The sequence below is a fragment of the Clarias gariepinus genome, chromosome 6 (assembly GCF_024256425.1).
Source record: "Clarias gariepinus isolate MV-2021 ecotype Netherlands chromosome 6, CGAR_prim_01v2, whole genome shotgun sequence".
In the NCBI taxonomy this organism is placed as follows: domain Eukaryota; kingdom Metazoa; phylum Chordata; class Actinopteri; order Siluriformes; family Clariidae; genus Clarias; species Clarias gariepinus.
In genome coordinates this window covers 16,637,224-16,655,173 of record NC_071105.1, presented here as the reverse complement: position 1 = coordinate 16,655,173, position 17,950 = coordinate 16,637,224, and the positions used below count along the sequence as shown (strand labels likewise).

The window sequence follows — 17,950 nt, the reverse complement described above, 5'->3', positions numbered from 1 at the left end:
AGTCATTGCTGCTTCGGTAGATCTACAAGCTACTGGGTCCTGGGGGTACTTAGTATTGCTGCCATGTTTATTCTTTTTGGCTTCATTTTTGATAAATAATTGCACGGTAAAAAACGTTATATGTTGCTGTTTGTTTGAGGCTGTGTCTGCCTAATACCCACTTTGATTGGATTATTTTTATTATGTTTTTGCACACAAAAAAAGCATAGAATTAAAAGAGGGTGTACTAACTTTTATACACGACTGACACTTTGAAATAATTTAATATATAACATAGAGATAAACAACAGATACAAAGCTTAGTAAGTTGTAATATATTTATATATTTTCTTTTGCACACAGGACTTGCCTCACAAACATTTCATTAAAAAAACAACTTTATGACATCTGTATTATTTTATTGATCTATTAAGATATTCAATATAATAAGATTTAATACATACGTAGACTGACTTTGTTTCTAATCAATATACAAACAACTGATATATTAGTGTTCATAGGTTTTCTGCTACATTATACAAAATAAAAAAAAGGAGGTGGATTTAAATCAGCCCCTTTTGTCAATGAGGGTGTAAAAACGTGTGTGTACGGTGTCCTGTCATGTAGTTCCCTCACCTCTCTGGTGTTTGTCCACAGGTTTCATGTACCTCGTGATCAAGTCAAAATGGTTATGCATAAATAAATTAATAGTGTATGGTTCCAGTTTGACCTTTTATCACAGGAATAAAGTGGTTTTAAAATCAGATACACTGTTGTCATTTTTTTTTTTTCAGTGTACATTTTCAGACCATGGTTCTGACGTCAAGAATATCTTCCCAGTTTCATGATCCAGGATTGGTTGGGAATGACATTCATTCCGTAATTAATGACACAATTTATACAAATTTGCATTTCCTCAAATAGCAGGTTTTATACTGTATCTAGCTTATCATAAAGAAACAGATACATTAGCAACTTTATGACAAAGCCATTTTGTGTTATATTTCTGTGATACAAAAACTGACAGAGTTTATTCCTAGCCTGTGTTACAGAATTTATTATATTATATTACATGGGCTAATGCTAGTCATGGCTCAGTACATGCATTACATGCAGTAACATGCATAACAACATTAAATGACTGAATACTAATCTGTGAATTGAGTACAATGACACATATGAATTCGTACAGCATTTTCTTACAGATTGAGCAGGAGAGTAAAGACATAAGAGGTAATTTCAAGTTTAAATAAACCTTATTTTTTGCTTTAGACAATATATTCATAAACATTTTCTGTTCATATTTATTCCCTTGACCTAATTAAAACTGTAGCATTGCAGTCTCAAAACGCGATTCCTATTGCTGAGTACACAACAACAGCATACTGAATCACACATGAAGTACAGATAAGCTCTGAGCATGTGGCCGAGCAGAAGATGATAGGCTGGAAGGAAATGAGGAGACAGACTGAGCAGAATAAGTGTGTGACGCAGGAGAGAAAAAGTGTAAAGTAGAGAGGGAGCTAAAATGATGAATGTGTGGCTATTTGGGGCAAGGTGTCCATAACTTTCAGGTACTCTGAAAAAAAAACCTGTCTTCTCTTACCCCCATTTTATATCCTCATTCTGGGTCAGATAATCTCATGGGGATCTTGAAAACAGGACAGCACTGCCCCGCCTCTCCTCACTCTCCCAGATTTTCTTCTTTTAAATAGTCCTTTTTAATTACTTTCTGTAAAGATGTTTAATTAAAGAATGACATCACATAAATAACTCACAGATTTTAGAAGGCTGCCAATGCAAGTTACTATTATAACCTTACATATGAATGATCATGGTCATGTGTCATACAGAGAAAAACCTTAAGTAAATTGAGTTTGGTTTTATGGTCTTCTGCCACCCATTGGTTGCACAGGACACTACAGTATAGAGCTGAGAATAGTCCCACTTCATGTGCCAAATGTATTACATAATAGGAATAAAAGTGCTATTTGCGTCATTCAGTAGGGGTGCAAACACCACTCCTCCCCAATCCTATATCCTCTAAGTCTGATCTATATCTGACAAATAAGATGTCAAAACCATGTTCTGAAAACGCGCATTGGCAAAAAAACAGTGCTAAGAAAATATTCCATACGATAAGGCACCCAACTTTCAGAATTTTATGAAAATTATGAAGACAAAAGGGTGTACATATCATGCAGAAAATCACAAATATACATCATAAGTTCCACCCAAAACAATACAGACAATTCTTACAAGTTATCTTTATTGTAAATTTATATAAATGATTTAAGAAACTGCACATGATATAGACTAACTAATTAGTGAAAATGTATCCTTTCAGTTCAAATTTTTATTATTGAAAACCCAAAAGGCTCATTTACAGTGTAGTAACCTGCTACAATTATAACAAAATGTAAAATTATTACATTTATAAATATGAAAATTAAGAAAATCTCAGTAACAATAATCCCATAGATAGGCCTAATATAGCAATTTGTGTAGCTTTCAGCTGAGGCTTTGTGTTTAGAAATAAATGGTAATTAATAGATAAACTATAAATATTAAAACTGTACATTTGTTAAGGCAAAGGAAAGGGAAAAAATGTTAAATGTTATTAGTGCATTAGGAAATGAGGACATGGTGTTTCTTGGCTTTACTACTCATTCCAGTTAAACTCAACATACTGTAACATTTCTTGTTTGTGGTTGCACAAAAAAAAAAGTCTTGTAATATCAGTTCATCTTTGGAAAATGTATAAATGTATTTAAAGGTTTTTCTCATCAGTCTTGGTCTTGACAGCATGGTTTTGGCAGCTTCTATAGGACTGTGGCCTCTTCCATGGCACTGACCCACCTTAGAAATACAGATACTGATTAATACTAATCTTAGATGTGTGACTGGCACATTTTGAAGTGATATGTGTTGTTGTTGTTGTTGTTGTTGTTTTTTTTACCTCTGTGCTGTGTGTGTATCCTGAGCCCTGAATGTGTAATAGAGTGTAGTGTGGTGGTAAAGCTGAAACACACTGCTCTCTCCTTCATTCTCAGACTTTACTGAGAAACCCAGCAGAGGAAGGGACTCACATGCAACCCTCTCCTAATGAATGGAGAAGATAAGGAAGTTTTTTTAAAAGGTTAAAGTCAAGTCAATAATTTTGATGACTTAACTATGATTGTGCATGTATATCATACCTCAGGTTGTGGATATGTATAAAGCACTTTATCTTTGAGAAGAAACCACAAACTCCTCCAGCTTCTCTTACTATTTCGACTCCTCTGCAGAGTCCCACTCATCTCACCTTCAGATCCTGTCGTCTGCACAAAGTTACAAAAGAAAGAACCTTTGAATGAAGCATTATAGTTCAGTGTTTTCATACTAGAGAAAAAACAGGGTATTATAGTTATGTGTAACATTCAGGCTTCCACATGACATGTGAAACCAGTCCACTGCATCGTTTCAAACAACTGCTCATGTGGTATTGCAGGGCAGTGCAAAATACATAAACTAAATCACTATCTGCTGTCTCCTGCAAACATGAGCTCAGAGATGCCCATGATTGTCTAGTGCTGATGGACAGGGGAGAGAGAGTATGCCACAACTAAAGTGCAAGGCCTCCCTCATTGATAGCTGTGGCGTCGAAAAGAATAAAACTTGCAATATCATATCCCATGCATTTTGCTACATTTATTTGATTACTGGTGTTGAGCAAACACAAAATCATTTAACATTGGAAGATGGTAAGAAAACACAGGTTCCTGCCAAAAGACTATAGTTCTGCTGTCAAATGTTTACGGTAGTTGGTAGCAGCAATGTGTGAGACAGCAGATCCATATGAGCATCCCTGTCCCAATTTATTATGTGGCTTTCATATTAAATACTTAAAATAAAACATGTGAAAACCATCCAACTTGTAGTAACATGTAGGGTAACAGGAAGGCCATTAGCTAACTAAATCCGTTATACTATTCAGCTAAAACTTCTAACATTTTACATGAGGAAATCTTTGTATTAACCCTAAAATGTCACTCAGGTAGTGACTGTGTTGTACTAAATGTTATAAGTACTGCTATAGCCTATGGGTAATGCCCAGGTTAATGGGTTTAAATTATCAATAAGTTGTGTAATTGAACTTATTGATATAAGCCAAACATAACTAAATAAATTCACTGGATTTACAAATGTAATAAAACAATCTCACTTAATTGCTCATTCTCTATACCACTTCTCCAAAAAACCTAACTAAGAAACAAAAAAGAATTTCTCATAAACAGAAGTGTTTTAGTCATGGCACCTAAAAAGGCCACATACTGTATAAAAAGAAAACCAAGAAAGTATTCAGTGAGGACATTTCTGCATCACGAGTATAAGTTTAATATATGCTAATAAATACATCATGTGAAAAAGTAACAATAAAATTTGTTATTTAAATTCAGTGGATGACTGAAATTTTTACATTAATGCCAGAAACCTTTGTTGTGCAGAACATGCCAAATAATCATGCACAGCACACTAGAGAGTAAACGTTGAGATTTATGTAGGTTGAAGCATAGATTTTTATGTCTCTGTCACTTTTATCTCTCTTGAAAAGGTATCAGGTAGCAAGAAATGCAAGCCTGGATAAAATTTGGACACACATACGAATGGTACTGGATCTTTTGGTTCCAAATTGATCACACAACATAAAAAAAATAAGATATCATGGCAAATGGATCCAATTTATAAGCCATCTTTCTTCATACAAGAAAACGTAGCCTTTTCCTATTTAATGTAGCTGTTGCTTCCTACGTTTAGCATATGCTAACTCTTCCAGGAAAGTCAATACTGCCATTAGTACCACCTCAACTTCGGCGTACCATTTGTATAGGACACCTTCAAGGTTTCATTTGACTCACTCTTATGTATACACACTTTCCACTTTCTAGATTAATCACCAGTAACACCAGTCATGAACAGAAGTAAAAGACAGATCTGGGAACAGTTACCTGGTTAAATGATAAGTGGCCTTTTCGACTCTTCCACAGACTCGTTGGGTGGATGTTCTGGAAAACGGTAGACAGTGGCCGACTGGAGCTTTCCACTAGCACAGCAGCATCACCTTCAGAATACATACAGTTGGGTAAAAAGTATACAGATTTAGATTGTTTATGTTTAATACATTTTAAGGCAGTCATTTTACTTCATAAACAGATTGAACAGCCATCAGCTAAGCATTTGAGATCCTACTAAATCACCAGGACTATTAAACCCTGACATCGTTTATGGACATGTTATGGTTTAATGACTGTCATAATGCTTTATTTATTTATTTATTTTTAGCACCAATGCACATAGGAACCTACCATTCTTGCAAAGCTCACTGTAGCACTTATTACACACTTTGGCACGTCTGTTTTTCATGTATTTCAGGGGGACTTTGTTCCTGCAGCAGTCTCTGCACACAACCTGGTACCAAAGACATCAATTGATAAATAAATCTATTAGGTTAACCATGTCATTGAGGTATGTTAACTTTTCTGTTGATAATTACCTTGCCACATGCATGACAGTGATGCCTCCTGTGTGTTAGGCTGAAATGGACAGGGCAGTTCATACACACTGCTACCTGGGAAACGGAGACCAGTGGTGGAGCATTGTCTCCGAGACATACCCCCGACTTCTCCACAACCTGATTAAGAAAGCAGCTGTCATAAATCTAGTCTCATTTAATGAATGTTAATAGCTTTCGATTATGAATATCAAAGAACAAATGTGCTAAATGTGTGATGTCTTTTTTATAGAAAAAAAACCCCAAATTAAGCCAGAAAAGCACACTGACATATGGTTGATGCTAACTGTCTAGATATAAGTTTACAATAACTTACTGCATTTTCCATAGTAAACTGGCAAACTGTAATCAAATATAAAACTTCAGTAAACAAGCGGACAAAAAGTGTTCCTACTGAGAAAAACATTTAATTCATTTGAAGTTACAGATATATTTAACTTGCTTGGTTTAACAAAATGTGTCAAAGGCTTGCTCCTCAGTCACAATCTCATTATTATCTAGACACATTTTTCTCACACATACACACTTCCATAAATTTTCTTTTCATTTTTGTGAAGCTGCTTTGAGACAATGACCATTGTTAAAAGCGCTATATAAATAAAATTGAATTGAATTGAATTGAATTGAAAATTTGGCGTATAAAACAGCTTTGTAATGTTGTATTTTAGATTAACTTTTATTACTGATTAACTTTCTAAACTTTTGGCTTTGTCCTTCTATTGGCTGTTTGTTTCTCCTAGAGTGCAGCACAATATATCATTTGTTAATCATTATCACAGCATGTTTTGAGCTAAAATTCTTCCCCCATGATGTGAAAAAAATTATTGCTAGTTATCACGAAAGCTTGTTTGCAGTTGATGCTGCCAAGGGTAGCACAGGCAGTTATTGGGTTTAGCAGGCAAATAATTTTTTACCTAGGGTTAGGTAGGTTTAGATAGCTTTTTCCCCCTAATAAATAAAATCATCATTTGAAAACTGTATTTGCATTTATTTGTACCACTTAGTTCTGTATGGGGTGGCCTGAAGCCTATCCCAGGAGACTTAGGGAATGAGGCAGGGGCGTAGGGCATGAGACTTCCCAGGTGAATTAGGGCATGAGGCTTAGGGCATGAGGCTTAGGGCATGAGGCGGTGTACTCATTCATTTACACACTACAGGCAATTTGGGAACATCAATAAGTGGTAGGTGTTTCACTGGCCATGTGGAAGGCCTGGGCTTGATTCTTAGTCAGTGCCCAAACCCCAGCCCCAGCCATGCTCCCAAGCCCGGATAAAATGGGAGGGTTGCGTCATAAAGGGCATCCAGCGTAAAACCTGTGCTGGATGGTCCACTGTGGCGACCCCTTGCCGGGAGTATCCGAAAGACCAACAACAATTAGCCTAATCTGCATGTCATGACTATAGGAGAAACTGGAGTACCTGGAAAAAAAAACACCATGCACAGGGAGAACATTCAAGCTCCATGAACAGAGAGACGGGAATTGAACCTGGACCCTGGAGGTGCAAGATGACATTGCTAACCATTAAGTCACCATGCCACCTTCAATGTAAACTATAATCACAATATACTCTCTGTCTTAAAATCATCCTCTAAAATCAGCCTACTTGTTTTGGGGTTATTGCAATTTGTTTTGAACTCATTCAATAAATTAAAATAAAATAAATAGACAACTACAGTATAAGGACCCTGTATTTTGATCATAGTAGGTGTTTTTTATAAAACAAACCACAAACCCTCTGGCTATGTTTAACGGACCATTTAGTGTCTCCAGACTATACTTGACCCTACTTAATGAATATTAGTAAGACAACAAGAACAAAGTCTGTCATTGTTGTTTCATTTACGCTTTCAAAAGCTAGCACAATAGCTGCTAATGGGTGGGCGTCACTTTTCCCATACCTTATTCAATGAGCCATTATGACCATAGCACATTCAAGGACCCACAACACTAGTATGTTTAACAAATGATGTTCTGCATTTCTGAATGTGGTAAGGTATCATATACACCTCTGTAATAAAGCAGACAAATCAGATCACATTCAGATCACTTATCTTACTAGCTGCTGAAAAAAATTCACTGTTATACACATACAGAGTGTGCAAAGAGTTAGTGTTTTAATAGAAGGAGTGATAAAGGCCTTTCGCACATCCAACAGAGAACAGAGTTGCTAAGTGCTAATTGGCAAAATCTTGGCCAACATGAGCTTTTTCGTTTCTTACAACAGCCATCTGTCATGACACCTGTGAGGATTCTGCTTTTGGAAAACATTGCAGTTAATATACCAACTTTCTTGGATAGAAAGAATCTTTTTTTGTAATGCCCATGAATAATGTTTAAATAAACTCAGACTGTTTAGTTATGTTTTGCATGTTTAGTGCTGGAAATCTAACAAACTATCATGTAACTAGCCTTCATCAACAGCCATTGTATCATGTGCATGTCAATGTAATGACCCCGTTAACTATAAAATAAAATGAGAAAGAGAAAGAATGTTGGTTATTGTGTAATGTATCAATATCCAATATTCAGCCTACCAAATTCATTATACATGAATAGATTGAAACAGTTAAATTTTAAAATTTTTCATCAATAATTTATACCAGTGTTTCTTAAGCCTACCCTGGGAGAACCCCCTGTTCTGCACATTTCCATTTTCTTTTTGCTGCTCTGGCACACCCACTACATTAAAAAAAAAAAAAAAAGTAAATTGGCTAAATTATTAAATCAGGTGTGCTAGAAGCTGAGAAAACGCTAAAATGTTGTAAAACAATTTTTGCACCAGGGGTGACAAATCTTATCCAAAAAGGGTTGTGTGTGTGTGCATTCATTTTGTTTTATTTCTGCTTGCATTCCAGTCAAGCAGAAGCCACATCTGATTCTACCTGTTTAATGAATTATTCTAGCCTTTCAAAAGGCTCTCAGGTGTGGCATCTGTTTGGTTGAAATGCAAACCTTTACCCACACCGTTCCTTTCTCAATAAGATTTGTCACCTCTACTGTATGTGACTCGTCACTAACACTTAGATTGTACTGTTGCATGTGATTGCACTTAAAATTATTATTATTTTTTTTAAAGCTGTCGTACTCAACTCTGGTCCTTGAGAACCATCTGCCTTGCACATTTAGTGTTCTAACAAATCAGACAAGTAACTGTCTTTCTTTAATTGAGTTGTGTGTAACAGAGCAGGGAAAACATTAAAATTTTCAGGGCAGGTGGTCCTGCAACCAGAGTTAAGAACCACTGATGTAGAGGGATGGCAATATGTATGAAGACTTTAGGAACACTCATGAGAATATGAAAACGTTTTGAACTTTTTTGCTGGTCAAAAACAGAATTAGCATAAGGGTCAAGTTGAAATATTTAAAAGACTACTGGATTTTGAGCCTTTTAATTTTATGGATTAAAGCCATTTAAGTTAACAGTCAAGCTGGTAAAGTATTCTACCTCAAAACAGCCAGAGGGTTCTATCAGTAATGAGCCGAGGTCAGATACTGTCCGATTTAGTGTCACAAACCAATCATCCCTCTCAATAGACGAGCTGCAAACAAAACAACACATACATAAAACGTGTGTACAGTGTATGTGAAGAAAGAGACAGAGAGAGAATATGTGTGTGCGTGTTTTACCTTGCTAACAAAGTGATACTAATGTCTTTCACCTCAATCTTTAAGGCATTCTCAGTATTTTCAACCAAATGTCTAGTAACCTGAGAGAGATACAGAAAGAGGAAATTACGAAAAAGAAAGGCTGCAAATAGCACAACAGAAGCAATGTAAAGCTATATACTTAATGTATATTACCTCCATCCCTGTCAGTGCTAAAGTGTTAATGAGTCTGTATTTGCCATCCTGTTGGGGGTACGTATACAGCATTATATCACTCATCTGCAACATAAATCATGAAGCGAAATATCAGCATACAGTGTATTTTAAATAAAAAAAAATATTACTAAATGTACTGTAACTGTTTAATGATACGGTTTGAATCTGTGCTGTAACAGTTTTCACCACAAGAGGGCAAGAAAAGTGGTGTATTCACTACAAAGTGGTTCTTTTCTATGTACCAGATGTAAAGTGATTAATTTATTATTATATAGATGTCACAAAGCATTATATAACATTATATGATTATATATATTAAGCATTATTATATTATACACACAATGCTTGCATATATCTTTTCGTAATTTCATAGACAGCGCTCATGTTATATTGCTGCCGACATTTAGGTGTTTAAAACAGCTGCATCGCTGTCTGTCACCGTGTAAAAGATACTGTATTTCTGACTCATGATCTCCATTTGTCTCATAATTTTGTTTTATTTCCAGTGACACACACTGTGTGGGTGGGCAGGTTAGTAATGTCAAGCTGTGTACTGTATTTTAGATCCAGGCCTTTATTCTATTACAATTGGTGTCATTAAGAAAATTATTTGAAGTTAAATGAATCACAATAACCAGTAAATGAGCTCACTCAGTCATCTCTGTCCAGACCTTATGAAAATACACATCTGTGATGTGACAGCAGTGATGTCACCTAACCACTCCACATACACTGGTTCTATCCTGGCCTTGGGTTACCGTTTGTGTGGCGTTTCACTGTATTCTGTATGATCCGGATCTGATTTTCTCCAAAAAAAATTGGTCAGTAAATATCTACTCTAAATTGAACCTAATTGTACAGTAAATGAGTGTGTGAATATGTTTGTATGTGCATGGTCTTCTGTCCAGGGAGCTTCAGATCCACTGCAACGCTGACCAGAATAACGTTGTTACTGAAGATGAACGAATGGATTAAAGAATTTATAATAATGAATGACTTTGTCCAGTCGAAACCTATGAATGGTCATAGACTATCATTGCTATACACAGATTAAATACAAGCATAATAATTATGTTAGGTACAAATTAACCAAAATTGTCATTTTCTAAATTTTCCATTGTGCGTCATAAATGGGTGTATCTCTCTTTCTCACAAACAACATACAGTTCTGAGGGAAAAACATCCTGCCAGGAAATCCAACGCTAAAAAACAAGGACATCACCATGTGGGGGTGTGGGAAAATCAGAGCGACAGACAATAGGGCTGAATAAAAAAACCTTTGTTGACAAATAGGTTCTGTCATTGGGGACTAAAATAGCAAAGGGACGTAAAGGCTTTAGCACAAACCACTAATAAATAACATGACATACCAAGAATAGGTGACGTGGCTGTTTGCACTTCCTGCTGACCTTCATCAGGGTTCCCTCTTTTACAAACACCTAAACACACAGGGGTTGACATCATTAATAAAAGTTCATCCAGTTGGGTAGTACTGTGTATGAAGTTGTTATGATTTCTTACCCTTCCAGGCTGAAGCAGGTTCTTTAATCCCTGAACACTGTGCTCGATATTGACCAGACGCAAGACATCTGCCTGAGACAACACAAAGCACTCTCCCATATTTACACACATTCTTGTCCTGCTTTTGTCCAATATACTCTACCTGAGTGTTGCTATATCTATAAGTTTTCAAAATGCTTTCTGAACTTTTTTATTTATTTATTTATTTATTTATTTTTGTAATATAAACTTCACAATATATATTTACATTGTTCCATTGATTTTTTTTTCCGCCGTATTATTTCATTATACATCATAACAGTATGTCACTGCCAAACAGCACACAATGCCTTAGTCTCACACACTTATTGCATTTAACTTACCCCATTCTTGAGGCAGGCCTTTGCCTTATCAGCTATGTCTGAGACCATCACCAACGCAGCTGAGACAGAGCATTAAAAAACGACAAAAACAAACCCGATTAGATTTCAACACGTGCCGTGAACAACAGATAGGACTAGAATTATGGGCAACCTTCCGGGTTTAAATGCTACATCTGAGTGAAACTGAGAAGCGAGGTATTTTAGTACGCTTATTCAATCAAACACACAGAAACTAGAAGATAAGGGGCCAATGACCTTCACATTACTGAGATAAGAGAGAAATTGAATAGGGACAGCAGACATACAGTAAAGTAACAGTTATAACAAACCTTTATAAATTTTTTGATAGATGTCCAAAACACAGAAGTATTTTTAGTAATACTAAATGTTTTATAAATCCATGGCTTTTTCTTTGTAAATAAAAATTCAAAGTAATTGAGTAATTGGATATAGACATAATAAAGGATGTCTATTTGTTCATGCTGCCTACCTTGTGTATCCTCATACTCTCTGGAGAGTTGTGAGAAATTATTTTTGTAATCTAGTGAAGATAAACGGAGAGGTGTGTCAAAGGCACAGACAAAGAACACACATTATATATTAAACAATACACTATATATGGTATTCTTGTTGAGGCAAAGCAAAGGTTGGCCTCACAATGAAAGAGGAAACCAAAGCAATTGTTACAGTGGTGTAAGAAACAGTTGTGATATAATGGGTCTTGTGTAGCATTGGTTTTCCTGCTGGTAGTCAGTTTGAGTCTAACAGATGTGGAATGTGTGTAATGACTAACACATATTTGGACAAACAGAGCTGCTAAGTTTAATGTGTTACCTGTTAGAAGCATTCTGTATTGCAGGACTCGCACTATCACTTGCAGCAGCTGCTGTTTGAGAACATTGATGTCCAGCTGCTGAGAGACAGAGACACTAAGTTTCTGAAAGTTATATATAAAGGCACTCTTAAATACAAAATGAAACAGCAATAACCTGTGCGCCATCTTATATTTTTGTGCATTTCAAGAGAAAAAACAATAGACCTTGTCAAAAACATTATAATACAGTATGAAGTTAAAAAGCCATGTCTTATACAAGCTTAGGGGGTCACTGATTCTTGTAAAACACTGCATATAAAATCCCACTCCAGTTATTCATATACACAATACGACTCATAAACTAGTATATGAGTAGGCCTTAGGTTTGGTAGTGTCTTTTTAAAAGTGCTGGAGAATGCATGTGTGATATCTTACTGTGTTCTCCATCTGCTCCATAGTCCTCACTTTGGAATCATGCTGACTTATAAAGGAAAAGAAAACTGAAAACTCTTCTTTCTTGGCCAAGAGAATGTCAGCAATGCCTTCTTTCTGATCCCTGAGAAGTAAAAAGTACAGTATGGTATCATTTGGGGAAAAAGGGAAACATAGAAACATGAACTGATGATACATGTACTGTAGGTGTGTGACTTGAGTGTCTCACCACTCTTTAATGCGGCTTTCCAGTTGAGTGTGGAGGTCTTGGTGGAATGAACAAATTGCAGGGAAATCACTCCAAAGCTTTATCATCTGCTCATCTGCACCTAAAGTCTGTAGTTTAAAGAACACAGTTTAGCTGTGTACATTCGGTGGACTCCACACATGATTTGTTATAAATTTGGAAGGAAATTGTCAAGATGGTGCCGCAATCACTGAGACAATAACTATAAGAAACTTTAAAACATAGCTATGGTACACCTTCTCAGGCTTAGTATATAATATGTAATATATATTTAGGTATACATACCTCATTTAAAAGCTGTAATGTCTTAACATGCCTTAAAAAGAGAAATAAAGATATAATACAAGATACTTGGTACAGTTTCATTAGTTTCAAGTAGAAACCAATTAAGTTAAAGTGGCAACAGAAAAATTGATCAAAAAAAGATATACTTAATAATGAGTTTCTGTGAGTCTGAAATTTGTGTTTCCACTTTAGTTGAGGAAATGTGTTTCTGGAACATAATATGTTTAGAGTGGCATAAATTTTATGATTTCTGATGTTTCTATAGGCCTCAGTAACCTTAAATTTATTTCACTATGACTCTGTGACAACACTATCACCTGCTTCTTTTTATTGCATTATTCATGTCTTCTGTGTTTAAACTATGAATAGCTGAATTCACAATTTAGTCCAAAAAAAGAACAATGTCACTTAACTGTCACTATAAATTGCTCATGGATTTGATGTATTACAATCTAGGATTTCTGTTTCTGCAGTGTTGTTTTAATTGTTCTGTAAACAAGGATAATTGCAGCTGTTCTCAGTCCCCCATAACCCCATCATGCCATTAGGGTAGCCTTCACAGGACTGGCCATTTTCCTCTTCAACTATGATCCATTTTTTCCTAAATCCACTCTTCCCACGTACCCCTATATGTTTTTTTTACTTCTTCCAAAAGTGCTGCTGTTTCTATGTTCACTTGTTGAACTACTGTAAGTGTACTTACTGTGTCTCGCTGTCCAGCAGCTCTTTCACAAGGTAAAATACTCTAGAACAATTAACAGTCTGAAATCAGAGAAAAAGAGCATTAGTTTTTTAGTACTAGTAATTACATATATCACTAGTAATTTACATATATAGACTCAACATATAGACCCCTGTGCGGGGCTTACCAGTCGTTCAGATGCTTTTTTCTCCTCCTCTTTTGTACTCACTAAACCTACAGATACACTCACTGATCCATCTGACCTCACCATTGGAGAGCAGATTGTATAAGCACTGAAAAATAGAAAAGACAGGTAACTCAGAGACACGCAGAGTGTAATGTATTTTAAATTTAAGTACATGCACACAAAATCAGTGGATTGGTAGACCTTAACACCAGGAAAATTATGGAGTTTTTCTTCTATTTTCTGCTTAGTTCCCACCAATAAAGCTGTCCTCTATCATTCCGCAGCTACAAACCAGGGAAAGTGCTTCCCCTAACTATATGAAACCTGTCCACTACATCTCATGCTGTATCACAGGGTAGCATAACACACATTTAGAGAAAAATTGATAGCTACTCTCTTCCAAAAACAGTATATAGCTTACATATTATTGGGTGGTGTGATTGACATTGGATAGAGGGTATGCCATCCACAACCAGAGAGCACACCAATCTTGTTTACTTGCCATCATTTCCTCCCAGTATGACATCACTTCCACTCAGTATGCCATCCCTGTCACCCAAAAAGTATGGCCATTTTTACTGCCTTGGCTACCAACAACGGATAGCTGTGGAAATGATGGGATCTAATCTTGTGATCTCTCACTGATATGGTGATTGTTTCTCTGGTGCACTACTCTGGAACCCAATTCCAATACCCTCAATAGTTTTTCATTACATCTTAACAAAAATTATTTTTTTTCATGTAAGTAGTAAAATATAGATATGTACCTCTCTGTCTCCTGTTCATTTGCTGGGCTTATGCTCTGAAATCCTGGTAGGCTGCTCATATCCACATAGCCATCAGTGTCATTGGCTGAACTCTGGTTTCGTTGATTCTGATTGGAGGGAGATAAGAGGCGAACCTGCACATTTTCATAATGGGGGTTTGTGTTTAAAATGTTCTCATAAATTGATGAGTCCACATTAGGGGAAGAGAAGGAGCGAGGTTTGGAAAGGGGGAAGGGTTGTACAAAAAGGGAATTGAGCAAGTCATCTGACATATCCCATGAGTTTGGACTAGTTGATCCAAAATTGTTATTCACAGGTGTGCTAATTCCTTGCCTTGGCATTTTCTTGTGTAAACGTAGGGAAGCTGGGGATGATAGAACTGAGCTGTCATGTGCCCTGTGAAGCTCAGGACTTTCTGTACATTGCCTTATTAAATTTAACCTCCGGCAAGATCCCTGTGGACTTGATTCTGAAGAGGACCTAGATGACACTGAGCGGCTATCTGTCCGTCTCTCAGTTTTCCTCAGAAATCGTAATGGTAAGAAGTAACGTTTAAGGCCAAAGTCAAGTTTCCTATTGCAGGCAGTCACATCACTTGGGAGAGCAGGTGTACTCTTTCGGATTGGTCGTCTTGTGATAGAAGACAGCTCAAAGGGAGGTGGTATTTCCACAGCAGGGGGGCAAGGCCCTCCTGGTGAGAGACACCCTAGTGAACCAGTCAAAGCAGGCAAACTATCTCCAAGGTAATTGTGTCGTGTGTAGTATGACTGTGGGTGTAGCATTAAACGTCCTTTTCCGGATATTGTGGGATTCAGTGGATCCAGTCTGGGAGTTTCTACGGATATGGATCGCGTCATAAAATACTTCCTGCTCTGCAAAAAGTCTTTGGTTTGAAAGTTTGGCTCAGTTTCTTCATACACATGTTCTTCTAACATTTTTGCCAAAAATGACTGACCACATAGAATATCTGTCTTTTCTCCCTCTTGTCCAACAAAATGCTCCTCTTCCACCTGCTGTGACTTTTGCTCTTCAGGTTGCATAGAAACAATGGGAGGCACACTTGCTAACTCATAAGGTACAGCTTGTACAGTTTCTGACCCATCCTGAGTTTTTTCCTGATTTTGCCTGGTCTCGTATTTTTCCATTTCATCTGAGGTCACCTCAGACTCAGGTGAGCAGAATGAAGTGAAGCATTGATCAGAAACCTCAGACAATAATTCAGCTTCTCTCTCAGGTTTTGAATAAACTGTTGGATCTGAATGGGAATGTCTGCAAAATGAAAGGCTTTTCACCTGATCCTTTTGGTCCTGTTCCTCTACCATGTCACTGCCCTCTTCCACAAAAGTAGATAAAGATCCACTCGAGTTCTCTGAGTCCTCTTCCACAGGCAGCATACCAGTATCTCCACAGTCACCCACATCTTCGACTCCTGACTTCCAAGAGGGTTCAATATGTTCAAAAAGATCACAGTCTAAAAAGCCATCAGCATCCGCCAATGCCTCACCCGCATCACACAACTCTGGGAACATACTAATTATGTCAGTTCGTTCTGGGGTCAAATCATCTGTGTTAAGTCCATTTATGTGAGAACTATTTTGGTAAAATCCATTTAACATTTTTTGATCAGTGAGCATCTCATGAGCATATGTTTTGTCAGACAGCATTACAGCTGTCTGCGTTTTGTTTTGCTTTATTCCATCTTTATGCACTATTTGCTTATGAAACGAGTATTTAGACGAGAGTCTGGAATCAACATGTGTCACATGTGATCTTTTGTTACCATTTACACCCACTTCCTTCCCTTCCTCTTCCATATGTAGCTGGCTCTTCACTCCTTGTATTTCCTCCTCTGCTTTACTGCAGGAGTCAGAGAGAAGCTTCAATAAGTCTTGTCCTTCAGTTAAATTAAATCCTTTAATCTCTTCTAAACCCACTTGCCAATCTAACCCATTCCCTTGTGCCAGCTCCTCCCCACAGCCCAACTCATCTCCCTGTTCTAGTATGCTGTCCTGTTCTTCCTGATCTCCTTGTACACGCTCCTCCCATTGCATAGAGCCCTCTTTACATTTAATGTTCGTCCTTGGTTTTTGCTCCCGCCTTTGTTCCACGTCCTCTGTAAGTTGTGATTCCTCCCATTGTGTCTGTACCTCCTTCCTATGGCTTTTCCGTAGGTGCTGTTCTGACTTAGCAGGCCTTAGGTTCTGTTTAATGTGTCTCTTCAGGTAATTATTGAAACCATGACCCTGTGTTAGGTTTGCTTTTCCTTTGGAGAAAATAGATGGTTTATATCCCTGATTCTGGCAGCTCTTTTCAGGCACTGGGTGACCAGATTGCCCATTGAGAAGTCGGGCTTGGATCTGGGATTTGGGATTCATGTAACACTCCCGTAATTCTGAAACATACAGAAGATTTCGGTCATCTTGTTTATAATTTATGATCAAAGTTTATTCATGAGAACAAAATCTGTCAATTCAGTTTTAATAAAACACATATATGAAATTCATTACATTAAGTCAAATGTAATACAAATGCACTTAAAATCTCTTTAAGTCACCATTTTTATGCATTACTTATAGCCCTTTAGCCTTTTAAATTAACTTTTCTATCAGAAGTTGTACAGTTCTTTGTTTAATTTTACAGACTACTTTGCAGAAATAGACATCTACGTTAAAAGTAAAATTAAGCGCTATGTTCCTATTAAGAGTTTTAGAAAATATGGCAAATTTGAGAAACATTAGTAAATGAAAACATGCCTGCAGATAACCTAAAACAAAGTTTTTTATGATAAAAACTTTACCTGCACTCATATTTTCCACATGATTTGACGGTATCCTACTAAAGCTCCAGTTTCCTACAAAGGTTACAGACGAAACAAATCCGTAGACATAATGAGAAAAATATTAAAAAAATGTTTTTAAAGGGAACAGGTTGAATCCAGCCTTTCTCAGCAGTGCATATGAAGCAGTGGTGTGTGATATAGCGGTGTGAGACTCTGGGAGTGTGATGGGAGGCGCCTGTCTCCCTGAGCTTCCTGAGGAAAGGCCACCAGATAACTGGCAAAAATAGCAAGTTAGAACATGTCTGACTTAATAACAACACACAACCAAATTGTTTATTTTGTCAAATTTATTTATGAAATATTTTATATTTCTTATTGTTGTAGAAATAAAATCAATGTAGACTTACATTTAGATTTCAGGTTTAAGATAAATAGTAGTTTGAATATTTAGAAATTAGGCCAGGCATCTGGTAAATTGGTACATTTAAACATTTAAAGGGACAATTATTTTCTGGCCTAAT

The 17,950-nt window shown here is 36.7% G+C and overlaps 1 protein-coding gene across 2 annotated transcripts; it reads right to left on the bottom strand.

Moving 5' to 3' along the window:
* Nucleotides 1-1,064: 1,064 nt before the first annotated feature.
* Nucleotides 1,065-17,624, bottom strand: LOC128526811 (FYVE, RhoGEF and PH domain-containing protein 5-like). 2 transcript variants are annotated; one of them, XM_053498970.1, is made up of 21 exons: nucleotides 17,448-17,624; nucleotides 14,651-17,042; nucleotides 13,884-13,989; nucleotides 13,718-13,776; nucleotides 13,015-13,045; nucleotides 12,712-12,818; nucleotides 12,486-12,606; nucleotides 12,071-12,149; nucleotides 11,727-11,777; nucleotides 11,237-11,295; nucleotides 10,875-10,946; nucleotides 10,724-10,792; nucleotides 9,333-9,416; nucleotides 9,159-9,238; nucleotides 8,977-9,070; nucleotides 5,513-5,650; nucleotides 5,325-5,427; nucleotides 4,968-5,080; nucleotides 3,177-3,299; nucleotides 2,939-3,081; nucleotides 1,065-2,838 (listed from the first exon to the last, which is right to left on the bottom strand). In XM_053498970.1, exons 1-21 carry the CDS (start codon nucleotides 17,455-17,457, stop codon nucleotides 2,802-2,804), a joined length of 4,071 nt encoding a protein of 1,356 aa, XP_053354945.1. In that variant the 5' UTR covers nucleotides 17,458-17,624; the 3' UTR covers nucleotides 1,065-2,801. The 2 variants fall into 2 exon arrangements, with proteins under 2 accessions (XP_053354945.1, XP_053354946.1); XM_053498971.1 differs by having other exon boundaries at nucleotides 12,071-12,146.
* Nucleotides 17,625-17,950: the final 326 nt, after the last annotated feature.